Source organism: Seriola aureovittata, chromosome 7 (genome assembly GCF_021018895.1).
Source record: "Seriola aureovittata isolate HTS-2021-v1 ecotype China chromosome 7, ASM2101889v1, whole genome shotgun sequence".
NCBI lineage: Eukaryota > Metazoa > Chordata > Actinopteri > Carangiformes > Carangidae > Seriola > Seriola aureovittata.
Window position 1 is genome coordinate 9716414 of NC_079370.1, and position 15947 is coordinate 9732360.

At 40.8% G+C, this 15947-nt stretch overlaps 1 protein-coding gene across 8 annotated transcripts in view; it reads right to left on the reverse strand.

Annotated features, from left to right (window-relative positions):
- arhgef1b (Rho guanine nucleotide exchange factor (GEF) 1b) overlaps positions 1 to 15947 on the reverse strand; it is a 41155-nt gene that overhangs the window by 21794 nt on the left and 3414 nt on the right. For 5 of the 8 annotated variants that reach the window (XM_056380564.1, XM_056380567.1, XM_056380563.1 and 2 more), the window contains exons 1-6: positions 8240 to 8281; positions 3942 to 4028; positions 3706 to 3819; positions 1845 to 1943; positions 379 to 421; positions 138 to 243 (exon numbers count right to left, since the gene is read on the reverse strand). In XM_056380564.1, the coding sequence (XP_056236539.1) occupies positions 138 to 243; positions 379 to 421; positions 1845 to 1943; positions 3706 to 3819; positions 3942 to 4028; positions 8240 to 8266 (476 nt within the window). In that variant the 5' untranslated portion in view covers positions 8267 to 8281. Of the gene's footprint in view, positions 1 to 137; positions 244 to 378; positions 422 to 1844; positions 1944 to 3705; positions 3820 to 3941; positions 4029 to 8239; positions 8282 to 15947 lie in introns of those variants that run through there. The other 3 variants (XM_056380561.1, XM_056380565.1, XM_056380566.1) reach the window with 3 other exon arrangements.

Sequence of the window (15947 nt, forward strand, 5' to 3'; positions counted from 1 at the left end):
GTCAACCATTGTTCCGAAAGAAGACTGCAGTGATCATGGCCTGAGCTGAATATTGTGAAGCTACATAATGAAAGTCTGGGGTATAATAAAGACTATGCTAGACAGGCTGAATTGAGTTCAGGTTGGAGGCTTCTTACCTGAAGTCCTCCAGCTGTTTGGCCACTTCAGAAGCCTGCATTTGCTGAACATCCTGGGCAAAGCGTCTTTGGGTTTCCTCGGGGAGCAGATCTGGACGGGTTCGGTCTTAGAGAATGTGGACAGCGAGTAAGTCAGAGGTAGTGATACAGACAATGAGAAACCGAGCTGGGTTGCGGTGTCGATAAACGATAAAGAATATGGTATGACTTTAACTAAATATACCACAGGAAAATAACTTACCCAACTCACTGGACACAGTCAATGGTACTGTCACTCTGAGAATCTGTAATTTGGAGCAAAAGAGAAAATAGGTGCAGTGACAGGTATAAGAAAATTATTTATTTAAAGCATATGTAAGGTATAAAGGATTTATGGCCGAGAGTTACTGCATCTATTCTTTGTTTTTCTCTATATGTATAGTATCCTTTTTTTGTGGACCCAAGGAAAAACATTGTGGCATAAACTGATAGGGATCCAAGTGAAGTGATGCAGTAGCTAAATATCACCACAAGGGGTCATTTGAACACTATAAATAAAAAAGACGCCACCAAGAGAAAAAACAGATATTCCAAATGGAAGATACATTGCGCCGTCACTGACATGAAAATAACCACACGGGCCAACTTTAAGTCAAAGGGTTTACAGGAGATAGGGTTTAAAAAAAGAGGGGCTAAGAGAGGATGAGTCGTCCTAAAGGGCTTTCCCACGATCCTCACAGGAAGCTGTGGGGTCGGACAGACAGGCTGGGAGGGAGGGAGTGCAGCACAAGCCAGCTGAGCTGACAGACGTGCACAGTGCATGAGCTTTGAGGAAGAAATATAACAAAGAAGTGACAGAGACCAGGTGTGCCGGGAGAAGTGACAGAAAAAGACAGTGAAAGGTGCTGCAGAGACACAGACTACAGACTGACGACACACAGTCGTGCCCTCACAAGCAAACCATGTGCACACAATGTACTCGTCTCCCCTGAGTCCAACTTAGAGACTACAGCTGATTATATCAAATTCCTATTGATACAACACTCTGAGAAAAACATAACATCCATATTGCAAAGGCTGCTATATTTTTTCTAAACTGATAAAGAAAAAAAAATTGAAAGCAATGGGCTTCAATAGACAGTCTAAAGACCGAATTCATCCAAAAGTCCATCATTATAGGAGCATTGGATGAGTTTCAAAGCAGAAAACCATGCAAACATAATTTGATATGTGAAGTCATAAAGCATCTGCAACATCTGCTAGGGTCATCACTATAAAGTAATGAGTCCAAACAGCGCAGTGGAGGTCTTCACTGACAGAAATTGTTGCATCCTACTCAAAAAGGAGCTGAAATGACCTGAGTTCAAACACTGTCTAAAAAATTGGAAACATATCTCAAGAGGCCAACTGTGCTTCTTTAAAGAGGAATGGTTCATCGCAAGTCACTTCATCTTTTACATCATCTAGATAAAGCTTTCATTCACAAATTGATATATATCTAATAAGATACTGCATGTGTCTCGTTATCAGTGTGATGTCCCTGCACACTCCTGATTAACATAGCTGTTTTTATTTACAATACATTTAATGTGTTTAAACTTTATTCATGCATGCTTCCCTTTTTTGTCACTGTTTTTGGGCAAGTTTTGTGACATTTAGGTTACTGACTATTTCAAATTTGCATGTAGACAACATCTTGCAGGAAGTTCAGTGCAGTGTGCTACTTACTGCACCCTTGTCCAAGAAGGTGTTGTAGAACTCCACAAATTGCTTCTTGGTCTCTTTGGCACTGAGGGTCCTGAAGAGGTCAGCATGGAGGTAACACAGCTGAGAGAAGAGAGGCAGACAGAAGATCAGTGAGTGCTGATGAATTTCAATAGCTTTTCCACGCTGCTTCCACAATTACCTGAATATTTGATCTCGCTATACACTCACTTGTCAGTTTAGGAAGGAGGATTAGGAACACTAGGCTAAAATTAATGCCGTGTACAATGACAGTTCTACAGTAACTCCCACCTTCATGAGGGTTATAATGTTCAGGTTGTGTTAAAACTGTATTAAACAGGTGTTGATTCAACTCTATGATCATTTTGGAGGCTGAGATTTGTGTTCCTGTTGAACTGTATTGCATCACACAGAGAGGTATATCTGTTGCGAAGCCAACCATCATTGATTTGAATGAGGTGGATAAAATAAAAAGGACACCTGTCAACATAATGACATCAATTTGATGCATAAAAACTAATTTCTGTCAATTTCACCTATGCACTTAGAAGTCAAGATGCTGACATAAATCGCCAAATCACCGAGACTAACTGGATTGTAATCCTAATGACATAATGCACAGGCCTTAATCTCTATATTTTAAACACTATAATAATTGTTTTCTATGTGGGACCTTGGGCACACACCAAGACAGAAACCAGCAGACTAAGCAAGCAGCCATTAACTCAACAACACAGACACTACTGTTTGTGTAAACCCTACACAGTAAACACTCTAATGCTATGGCCAACTTCTATTCTCCACATGGACAAATGTGAGGAAAAAGGAGAACAAGGGAGAGGGTGAGGGAGGGAGAGGGTGAGGGAGGGTGTCATGGCTATGGGAGGTGTAATTGTACCTGGGGTAGGTCACAATGTCTGCATGCGGAACAAAGGGAAAGGACAGGCATGCTTTATAACACTGTCAAGCCTTGAAATGTAAACTCTTGTTATGATTTTGCTTTCATAATTAATTAAGTCAATCAGGTGCAATGACTTTGAATTCAGAGTGGAGTCTAATTAACATAAAATCACCAATTTCTATTCACAGGTAAATCACTTGTCTGATCACACGTATTTGATTTGAGGATGATTAGTTGAAAGTTGGCTGAGGGCAAAGCTTTGTCATTATACAGAAAACCTGTATATACTGGAACTACTTGTTCTCCATTTAGCTGCTTTAGTTACCCTGGGAATCCTTAAGATGGTGCTCATCTTGCTCACCCTGACATTGTGAATCACAAGTTTTCATAACATGAAGGCCACAACAGAGAAAATCAGACCCCTGGTTGTAATAATTTCAGCTGTTGAAAACCAATAAAATGTGTTTTGGAAGAACAGTCATTAACAATCAAATAAGTAGCACCTCTATCCTGAGCAAATTAATTTTAATTATTATTCTAGCCACAATCGTGCAGCTCTTTAAACGTTCATCTGTCTCATGTAGTAATGCACTGATTCCATACAGTGGAGCAGCATCAGCACCTATAGACTGACCTTACTAAATGGAATGGGCATCTTTCTGTCTAAAGGCAGACACAACAGCTGCAACTAATGATTATATTTATTATCAACTAATCCACCAGTTAGTTTTTTTTTGATGAATCAAAATTTCATATTTCATATTCGCAGAACCCAACGTCATATATTTAATTGTCTTTTTATCCTGGCCAACTGACAGAAAAAAAATTTAATTCAAATATCGTTGATTAATTTTCTGTTAAACACACACACACACACACACACACACACACACACACACACACACACACACACAAAGATAAAAATGCACTCAACACTTGGATTATAGGCGTTGCAGTTCTCACCATGGGAGCAGGGTCAAACTGTAGAAAGACATGTTGCATGAAGATCAGCAGGTGGGTTGGCCGTTCCTTCAACAAATCTATATGGTCAAAGAGTGCACACTGTTCTTCCACCGCCTGCGAGGGGCATACAGACAGAGAGGGAGACGATGACAGAGAACATGCAAAGAAAAAATTTAATTGGGCGATGATAATAAAATGACATTCAGCTGCTATGAGTCACTCTTTTATTCACTCACATCGTTCAGATCATTCTCGAAATCCTCATCCTCAGCCCCAATGATGCTCATGGCTGGGTTAGAGCACTGAGCCCCAAACACACCCTGCTATGGAGAAAGAGAGAGAGAGAGAGAGGGAGGGAGAGAGAGAGAGGGGGAGAGGGAGGAAGAAAACAAACAATTAGCAAACCATTATGTGCTATACTTTCAATGGGTAAGCTATCTCTCTTTGACATGCCGAGCCCCCGCTGAGCAGAGCCAGACATAATGCCAAATTAAGGTTTGGACAAAGTGAACTTTCCCACTGAAAAATAACATCAAGCGGAAGGAGGGAAACCGTCCCAGCATGCAATCCGGCTTTGTGAAGGGAGAGGCGGCCTTAATGTGTCATATCGCTTGTGGTCCTTGAAATAAGTAGGCTCCCATTCATATGAGCCAAGAGAGGCAAAGGAATAAGCTTTGGCTACAGGTAAAGACTGCTGCACTTGTCTTTTATCTATGGATAACTAACTTTGCTTCATTCTATTTAAAAAATGGCTTGAACTATGATAATCCAAAACCACTGACAAAGCATTACTTGAGTTCAGTAAACCTTAATTTCTCTTGGAATAAATCATGAGGCTTCTGGGAATGGGACACTGATAATGAACTGATAATGAAGCAATTAAAAAGGTTTTTAACTAAATAATCTCAAGTATTTTATTAAGCTTGGTGTCCTCTGTGCAGTGCTGAAGTCCTCTTCCCTGAGGCTAGACTAAAAAATTTAGTTTTGGTGTTGAACCCTGGGGAACAAATGATTCGATGAGTAACACACAGTGCGAATGCTCTCTAAAGTTTGGCCAGATCTTGCCTCTGGAAATTGTTTTTCAGACTAGTTTTGGGTTCAGTAATGCACTCAGAAGAAAACCCTCATCTAGTTGCTATGACATAAACCCTCCAGGTCTAAAAATGTAACTAGACTGATCTGAAATTAAAAGGTTTATTTATGCCAATCCTTGCCTTTGAAGTCCATGAATGGGGGGAGAAAAAAAAAATGCATCGGAGTTGGTGACCAATTTATCCCTGCCCTTCACACCCCACACCACTTCCCCTGCACGCATACACACCCAAAAACACAAACAACACATAGCCCTTGTATTCAGTTCTCTGAAGGCCGTAGACCCAGCGCCGCCACCAGGGAACACCCGAACACACACAAATGAACACACATCAAAAAAAGCCAACAGCTAGACCGTACATTTACCATTGTCCACTGCTAAGTAAGTACAGAGGGCAATGTAAGAACAGAGCCAAAGAGGTGTAAGGTGAGTTAAAGTAATGAGAGGAAAAGGGTGTCAATGGTCCCTGTAGAGAAAAAAGCCTTGAGAAACAGTAAGGAGCATATTAAAGATTTTATCAGGAACTTATTGTAAAGACTCATGAGCAGAGTCGTCATACTAGTCAAGGCTAAAACACTTATCTTATCATATAGCTTATCTGATTTTAGTTCATTCAGGTCCCTTTTATTTTATCCAGTCATCCGTGTTAAAAGCCCGTCTTGATTTATTTTGTTTTGCACTGTTGTCATTGTCTGTTTTGGCTTTATGTTGTAATGCACTTTTTTGCTTTTAGGTTGTAAAGTACTTTGTAAATGTTGAGGGCATTTGCTCTAGACACAAAATTCATTGTTATTATTTTATATGGCAAGAAGTTAATAATCCCAGCCATCAGAGTTTTACTATACCATGGTAGCTGTCCCTTTAATATTTCTGTTTTTTGGGTTAATTTCTAGTCAAGACCGTTAATGGCAATATTAGATTTGCATGATTGGTGCATCAATGTGATGAAATAACTTGATTTGTCAGATATATGATAAGATTTGAAAAGGCAAAACCAGATAGTCCTCCATGGTAACTTTATCTATATATGGTGTCTATTTATATTTTGATATTCATCAAGACAACGTAAAATAAAATATACCACAATAGAAGATTTTATCCACATCATCCAACCTTTCTATGCATTTCTAAAACACTCAGGTGATTCATGTTCATTATGTTCTTTGGATGTGTCCCCCATTTAATAATGTAAAAATGTTCAATATGAAATTCTAAATTATTCTGATTAGATATGCAGAATTAATAATAGATTCAGATTTGCTAATAAATTTGAACACAGTTGGTAGTTGAGTCAATTAAAGCATGTTTTTGTACATGTGAACACAGTATTTCTAATTATGCACGTGCGTGGTTATGCAGACCACACATTCACATTTACTGCAAAATTACTTAGTGGTTAGAGTTTACATGGTAATGTGACTGTGTACACAACCACAATTCGATTTACGGACTGAGGACAGTGTATCTGTATGTGCACAGTGGTGGGCAGGATGGCTGACAAATACTTTCAGGTCAAGGTGAGTTCTTGTACAGAGACATAGAGAGAAACAGAACTGTTAGTCAGGAGAGAGAGAGAGAATGTGTTCATTCATGGCCATTTCCAGTGGGCTGCGGGTTGAGAAAGGCCAGTGCTAGAGCAACATGCGTAGGAGGGGTTAGCTAAACAGAGAGACACAGGAGCGTCAGGGCCACGAACGGACATCAGCATCGACATACACACACAGAGATATGACTCCTCTGTCACACACACACACACACACACACACACACACACACACACACACGCACACGCACACACACACACACACACACACACACACACACAGCCACCGAGCACTTTACCAAAGTGAAACTTTCAAAACCACCTTACCAAGACAATGAAGAAGTTGTTATGTCACCATGACAACCACAGATATAACTGCTGCAAAAACAGCTCTAGTTATTTCCTGGTGGAAAGATAAGATGCTTTCACTGTTTTCTTTCACTGACAGTGTGGTGGATTAAATGTGAACGATCAATTTGGTCTCTAGAACCTCACGTAGCGAGATTGATCCGTCAGATTAATTTGTCTGTAGACGCACCAACTTTGTTTATCTTGTGTCATCCGTAAACATATGTCAAGTCAATTTTGTCTGTAAAGCTCAAAATCACAAATGTTCCTAAAAGGGGCTCAACAAAAGACTCCCTCTATCCTTGGATCTGTGACTCAGATGAGATTCAGATTTGGATTAGAAATCCTAAAATTTTATGTCAGAACTGTCAGAACTAAATAAAGTGAGTTGGGCCACAACTAAATTATTTTCATTGCCAATTAATCTGGTGTTTTTTTCTGTTTCCTTCTCACTTTGAGACTTCAATCAAGATGCAAAAGCAGAAGATGTTTATAAAACCTTGAGGAAAGCTGACTTTTAAAAACATTGCTGCTACTGTCGCTGCCTCCTCATTACAGGAGATACTGAAGCCAGTCCCCTGTTATTGTTATGATATTGGAGTAAATGTAATGCATGTTGATACTCTGAGAGACAAATTGAAGTAGGCAGGGGGGAAACTAATTGTGGTTACTCAGATGGAAGTAGGTAAGGTGAGCTCTGCTCTGAATTTAAAGAGCACAGGATTATAGAGGGGCAGGAGTGGGAGCCTCCTCTGCCCAGGAGGAGCCAAGTGGTGCATTCCAGCATATGGCACAGTTCAGACAACAGATGGAGACAGTCTGTGAGTTTCAACAGTAACCAGACCCTCTTCCCTTCACCTCCATTAGTGCATGATAGAGGGCACAAGCTCCAAACTATGAGGGTCCTTCCTGGCTGATACAGACGCAGCTGAGAGGAGAGAGGGTGGGGGGGTGGGGGGGGGGCATGAGTATATAGTATTTAAACAGAATGTCCCAGAAGTGCAGAGATCAGCTCTGGTGCTCCTGAGAGTAGGCAGCTGCCCCCCACTCACCCTTTCCCCTCCCTCCCATCACATTCCGGGACTAACTAAGTGTCAGGTGGCATCAATCTGATGATAGCCATCAAGCGTACGTGCCTTTGTGTGTGTGTGTGGGTTAACACTCAGCACGTATGTGGGAGGGGGCCATTCCTATGTGATTGTGGGGAGCTGCCGGTGAACGTACGTGTGTGTGTATGTGTGTGCACGTGCGTGTACTATGACAACTGGTCTTTACAGCAGCATTCCTGTCCATCCCTGACCAGGCTGAGGTCTAATACTGTACATAAGCAACTGAAAAAACTGCACCTGTTTCATCATTCAAACAGTTTAGCATTTCATATTTCCACCAGGTCACTAAGAGGTTACACACCGCAGCCTAATAATAACCGAGTCCCTGTTACATCAGCTCTAGTCCAAACCCGATATCCATTGAGAAATGGTTAAAACAAGCCGTTTTCGTGTGAAACCCCTCTGGCCAAGAAGAGAGGAGGAGTCAAACTGTGACCTCACCCCGAAGTGGGCATCTTCAGCGTCCATACTGTGATCGGAGGAGGCCGCACCTGTCAATCAAGCTCCTGTAATAACATGATGGTGACTGTCAGAGGGAAGTGTGATAAGTTTGCTGGAGCTGGACCAGGACCAGGTCAAATGATGCAGGTGCTTTTCAATGACAAACAGTGCCACAGTCAACATCACAGCGTGTAATGAGTAAAGGTGTGCTGATACCATTTTGGTTTTTTTTTTAGAACCATCCGGAGCATGAATTTCATCATCATCATTGAGTGATAATCCAGTTAATTGGTGCACACAGAGAATCCCCACAACACAGACTTTCACTACCAAGACAGGTGCCATAGATAGCACTGATACACAATCGTACACAGAGACAAACAATGTAAGATTTGACCCAGCACTTTTCCGCACAACAAGACTGTCAACACATGAACACATGGCCAGAGCTGCACTCACCTCTGGGCTGAGCAGAGACCAGCTCAAAGTTGACACCTTATCATACAGTTTGATATAATACTGGTCATTTTGATACGAGACAAGTGAAATAAGTGGAGGATCACTGTCCTTCAGTGATTTAACTTCTCAGGCTTGTTGCAGTGATGCACAGGTGCACTCAAGTGCACTTTTTTGTTTGACCAACAAAATATACAGTAATTGAGGTAAAACAGCAGCACATATAACCTGAACTTAAATCACAAAAGTACAGCAGAAGAATATTAAAAAAAAGAAAATGCTATAAGATAAACTTCTTGAATAATAATAATAATAAAAAAAAACATACATACACAAATACTAACATATTCAGTCAGAATTAATGGGAAAAAAATTCCATAATATCCCAAAGGCTTATTACTCTTTTTGTTGTTTAATACACTAAGTGACTTGAGTGGAGAATTCAGTTCCAGGAGAAAAATGGCTGTTTGTGAAAAAAGAATTTTGCATATAGAATAATGAGATATTCAAGATCATATACTATGATCATTTGGATTATTATTAAAAAAGTTAGACTCTAGGTCTTTCCGAAACTTTTGGGATATTTCACAGGTAGAAAATATATATCAATGTATAGAAATTTGGTAATAAGTCAACTAGCAGAATATATATTATGCAAAATTTTAAAATGAACTTCCTTAGCCTTGTTTGATATACAATATTTATGAGGTAAGTGCCAAGCCCCTCTCCAGTTGATCTTGCCTCTGGGTACAGTTTTATTCTTTCTTTGAAAAATTTGGCGAATATGCTTATTGTTACATTTCATATCTGTCAGTTTAATTCCATCATTCAAACATCAATAAAGACTGTGTTACATTATTCTCACCATAACTTGAGTTGAACTAATTCATCTGGAATAGCACAAGTTTAAAAATTTATTTAAACTTATTGGAAAACTGTGTACAGACATAAACCATTGCCATGTTCATCAAAAAGACTGACAACATTATTAACGTCTCTTTGGACCCAATTAAGAAAGAATAAATACCTGTTTCTGATAAGAATAACTCAAATACACTGTGACATTACTGTGGGGTGTGGTTACAGGGGGTTAAAATTCGCAAACATCAATAATTCTGGATGTGGCAAAATTGTCCAACTTTGGCACCTTGAGGTTTAGAACCAAAAAGAAGCTGTGGTAGACAGCAATGCACACCACTTCTATCTTCCATCTACCCCGCAGGCATCTGACCCAGGGACACTGAGATGGATGGGATGAAAGCAACACGCAGATTCCATTAATTTTCAAAGGGATTGGCTCATTTTTTAAGCAAAAAGAAAAACATATGCCATCAGTATGATCTAAAAACTGCTATAATCATGGACCAATTCTACACACAGTGGCTTTATGTTAGATTGATGTTTTTAATATATTCAATATTCATTCATTCAATATGAAAGTGAGAATTATTTGAACTTTTAAGTGTAGCGTTGAGGAGGTCTCTCCATAGGAAAACAATGCCTCAAACCAGTGAGTGCAGTACTGCTGTTGTCCATGGTGCAGGCAGCTAAATGCAACCCCCAGTTGTGTTAGGCTGCATTAGTTTTAGCTAGCTAGAGTGTATATCTATAATAATAGATAATATATTCCTATATTGATAACTAAAATTAGAGCTTCACTTATTCACAATTACTAGATGCACCTGGCCACAGATTCCATTGTATGAGCTCTCTCCTTACACTTGGTCACAATAGGCTGCGTCCTGTCCTCTATATGCAGTACCCAAAAATAGCCCAGCAGCTAATGGCTATAGCTCGCTGTGTTTGCACTGCTGTTTATCTGGCTCTCTCATCAGGCCTCAGCCTCATTAGCAGTGACTGGGGGGATTCCTACCAGCAGCACTGCTCCTCCAGCTGCTGCTCCCTGAGGCGCCTGAGCAAAGAAGAAGAAAGGAAAAAAAAAAAAAATGGGGGAGTGGAAGGTGGCAAATGGGGAGGCACACAGACAGGAAGTTGGTGTAATTTCCTCAGGAAGCTATCAGAGCCATTTCCTGTATGACCTATCAGATGAAAAGAGGGAGAGAGAGAGAGAGAAAGAGAAAGAGAAGGAGAAAGCGAGGCAGAGAGAAGGAGACAACAGCTGAGAATGAGAAAAGGTGAAAAAATAAGAGCCCACAAATGTTTCCGTAGGAAACAGGACAGAAAAAACTGCCACTCGCCTCTAAGTGCACATGGGAACCAGAAAGGGAAGTTACCGCACAGCAAGAACAAAACCCAGTGATGAACAAATGAGGAACAGACAGTTCACAAGAAAAGAGTTGCAACAGGAGAGGGTGGCCTTCAGGGGTTATTTGCAGTTTTTGCTTACATTTGCATTTTGATGACCTCATGATATGTTTGATTGCTGAATAATTTGTTGCAACAACACAACAAAAAAGAGATGAAAGGCAGATCCTAAACTATATGAAATGCAGAGACATATATGTAACTTCGTAATCTTTTTTCCACATTGTCACAAAGTTGTTTCTAAATGTTTCATCACCCAATTTATTTTCTGACTGTTCCAATTGCAATCACAAACTTGTACGACTCCCATGACCAACATGACTGTGGCTGCAAACACTAGCCTATATGAACCCTATAAAATGAACAGAGAAAAAAAGCCAGGGCCTCAGTGAGGAGGTGGAGGAGGAGGGGAGGTACGTGGAGAAGAAATTAAAAGAGGGGGCACACTGCAGCAGGAAATGAAGAACAAGGCAGCAACAGTGGAAAGAAAGGGAAAAAAGCAATGGAAAAAAAAAAAAAAAGAGTGAGAAACTTTGGAAAGTCTAACAAGCACAGAATCATCCAGAAACTGCGTCTGAGCACAGGACTACACCTGAAAGCTTACAACCTATGCATTTGCTTGCAAATACACCACACAAAAACCAAACACACACAGACTAGATGCTTTCAACCTTGACCAAATGGTTCTGGCTGCAGCTGGCAGAATTGACAGCAAGCTAGCACCTCAGTGAAAACAGACCCAGAGGCACCTAAAAGAGCCTAAAAGAGCATGTGTGTGAGTGTGCATGTTTTTATATTTTACATGCAGGATGCTGCCACACAGGGATGGTTACAACTACAAGATGTGTGCAAAAATGTAAGCTTATAGCGTAAATGTGCATGCACAATAGGTTGGAGGGTGGCAGCAGGGTTAGAGCAGGACCTTAGGAGTAAAAATGCCAAAGTTAATTCCGTGTAATGAAGGTAAAGCTCATTTGTCATGTGTACAAACAATACATGTAGTGAAATTCATGGTGGTATGCTCTCATGGGTGAGCTAAAAGAATATTGTGCAATAAATTCTAATTAGAATAGGAAGTGAAATATCCAGCGTTTTGGCACTTGACTCATACTAGTGACTGAAAACCAGCCGGGGACATTGCAACCTCTACGGCCTCAGTTTTGATCAAATCTGTCTGGATCCCTTAAGCAACAGATTAACCGAACAGAAAACAAAAGCATCTTAGAATATTGACAAAAAACAGCAGAGATGAGACATTTTCAGATAACAAGGCCTGATGTGACTAAAAATCTCCATGTTAGTTCAAAGGGGCAACAAAACAGTGGTCTGAACATTACAGAGGGCAAAGATATCCCAGGAATCTCGTCACTGCACTGACGGTAAGCAAACAGAGCAGGACAGGGTACACTGTGAGATACTGAAGATAGAGTAGCAGGGCAGATAGTGTGTGCGAGGGAAGTGACATCAGCCTATGCCTGAGAGAAGGAGCGGCTCATCTGTGGTAGAAGTGTAAGAATATGAGCCATCAAACATTTTTTCCGTCCTCTTTTTCACCACCACATCCTCCTTTCTACTGCAATCCTTTCTTTCAGTAGGTTTCATCTCTGTACATCTTATGTTTCATTTTCCTTTTCCTCTCTCTCTCTCTCTTAACCTCCCTCCTTCACCTACAGCTCAAAATAAAGTGGCCCCTTGTACAATCGCTCCAAGACAGCCAGTGCATTCATGGCTGGCAGACAAGGGTCAATTATGTAATTTAACGACCATTACGTAGTGGCTAAAATAAGATTATGGGCAATAGTGCCGAAGAGGCAGGTCTTTTCATTGCTTCACAGACTCCTACCTTACATGTTGTTCATTTTTTCTAATACAAGTCCAAAAGGAACCGTGCTGTTGAATCCCTCTGGATTCCTTGAGTTTTACTGCAATGACCTTTTTCGTGATATGATTTTATTTGGAAACAACTGTGGCAAAGAATCATTGACCTTCTTTTCATATGATTTCAGTTGAGTAGACATTGCTCTCAGAGGTTTTTAATGATGCTGAACAGCCCCCACCCACAAACAAAATCCCAGTCCAAGACTCCCCAACCTATGTTAAGATTTTAGAGATGATGTTAAACAAGGTATACCACAAAAATGAGCTACAGCTGAACTTCCTCCCTTCTTCTACAGCCATGCATATTCACCAAAGCGTTCTCTTCACTTTCTCGTCTCTCCTTAGAGCCAAAGTACAGTTCACTCTCCTGCTCCGACAAACTGCCACCCCCACCCAAACCCACCCCCTCCAACCCTCTCACTCTCTCCATGTCCCCATATAGAGGTCATTGGCTTCATGGAAACATTTGATAGGCCGGGGCCAATCGACTGGCATGGATTGGCAGTTCAGAGTGAACCTCCAGCTTGGCCTAACTGCTTCCATGTGTGCGTGTGTCTGTGTGTGTCTGTGTGTGTGTGTGTGTGTGTGTGTGTGTCTGTGTGTGTGTGTGTGTGTGTGTGTGTGTGTGTGTGTGTGTGTGTGTGTGTGTGTGTGTGTGTGTGTGTGTGTGTGTGTGTGTGTGTGTGTGTGTGTGTGTCTGATCAGTAATTGCTAAGGCCAAACACAAAAACCTCTGATTAGCATTTGGGACAAAAGCTGCTCCTCATTCATTAACAAGTATGTTCTGTTGAGTGTTTGTGCATCCAGCTTTCATTTGCATCTGATTTTAACACGATACCAAACAAAGCAGCCATACCAAGGCTCCTGCTGAATATTCCTGGAAGGAATTTCGCCTGCCTAGAATCAAAGCTGAGGCTAACATTGCCAAAAATGCCTCTGTACTTGCACACAAGCACACCTTGGTTCGCGATGCTAACCTCATGCCAATGCAATCCAGATATGAAACATTCTCTCTCTCTTACCTGCATCAAGGGATAATTCAATCTTCAGCCCAGACTGTTCTCTGTACTGACCACAATCAGTGTTTGAACTCAAATTTAAATGCATATCTACAATTCCACTTTAATTAGCTAGTATTCAACCTTTAAGAAGTATTATAGGACTGGGCGATATAAACAAAAAAAAAAATACAGGTTATCACATACAGCTATGGATTGCTTCTAAATAGAACACCGTTGTCCAATTCAATAGTCAGTTTTTACACATTTAGAGCAGTCCGCTCCTTCCGTTTGTGTTTTTTAGCTGAACTGGACATGCCTGATATCACAGCCTGATATCTGCAGACAGCTAGCTAATGTTAGCTCCTGTACACGGCAGGTAAGGACAAACTGAGCAGAGCAGAATCTCAATGCCGATTCCAAACAGTGTGCAGAAAAATTTTTCAGTCCGTCTCACTGTTAAGTTCACACAGCCAGAGGTGGCTAACCCCCTGGAGTTCACAGTCACCTGGAGTCACAATGGTGCATTAAATTACAGCATGCAATAGTTTACAAGACTGTTGAGTCTCGACAGCTAATGAGGCCAGCTATACCCAAGTTAATTTTTGACTAAAAGTAACCTGTTTGTGCAAATTTTAATACCTTAATTTTCATGATGTAGACACACATTATACAGGTCTTTATCGCCCAGCCCTATACCACACACTCTTTTTCCTTGTCAAACACTGTTGCCTATGTTACACACATTAGTATGTGTTATGCTAGTAGCATCTAATGTAGCACAGTCCCTCATACTGGAGGACCTTTCACCCCCCCATACCCCCCATCTTTCCCTCCTCAAGAGTAAACATCATCTATGGAGTCTAGTCTCGCTTTTTCCACTCTGACCCTCAAATGAAAGAGCTCATTCTCTTTTCCCTCACTCACTCTCACACTCTCCATCACACACATCAGCTTGCCAGTCGTCCGTCTGACTCACACTTGGATAAATGGATGTAACTCTTTCCATTTTCTACCTTTTTTTTCAGTGAGTGTGGAACAAGCACTTGCCCTGGCTAGCAGCCCTGGCTATACCTGAACAGAATCCTCTTGTCATTATGTGAGAGTGAGAGCACATCTCACAAACAGATCGACTGGATTCATTTTGGACCCTGAAGGCGTCATTCAGTTGTGGGGAGGGGATGTCACTGCTGCACACACATGACTCACATGTCTCACGTCTCACACATGCACACACTTTGGCCACACATACTGAGAGCAGGCAGCCTTGTCTAGTTTTTACTGCAGTGTGAAGCAGTCCTGATTGACAGCAGAGAGATGACAGAGATTGGCAGGTGAAGACACTGAGCTCTTTGGGGTACGATAAAATACCTATGGGCTAGATTAACTTCTGAATCGCCGTCCTGTGAATGGACTGATGCCATAATAAGACTACTGAATAGTTTATAGTTAACATTACAATGAATGGTATGAAGTTAAATACAAAACAATTAACAAAACAATTAGTGTTTTGTCTATGTAAAAAGACTTTGTCAGCTCAGTCAAGTGCAGAACGAGTCAGTACAAATCAGTGTCGTGGGGTTCTGTTGGGCCATTACACTATTAAAGGGGTATTCAACCAATTATACACATATAGGTAAGTTTACTCACTATAGAAAACTGTTTTATAGAATCTTCTTTGGCTCTGAGGGAAACTTTCCAACTCTCGCAAAAATAACCATGATGAAGTCACTATGACATCATCATGGTTATCTCATCTTGGACTCTGACTTATAACAGAAAACCTGCATTAGAAACTGTGAGTGTGGGGTTTTAAAGATGTGGGCATTTACCAGGAAAAAGAGGGTCAAGAAAAACACACTATGGAGTTGCATTATGGGAAATGTAGGATCAAATGCTGTTGGAGTTTGACCCATACCCACTGTAAGTGCAATGCTACACTGGGGAACCCCTTTAAAGTAATAAAACCCCTTACACCCCCCCTTATAGGCAATATGTATGAAGTCTTATTATTATTACAATATTATTATAATACTCAGTAATGTGAATTATTTGGATTTTTCTTAAATCACTCACACCATTTAACATATGTGCATATTATGTTTTATCTG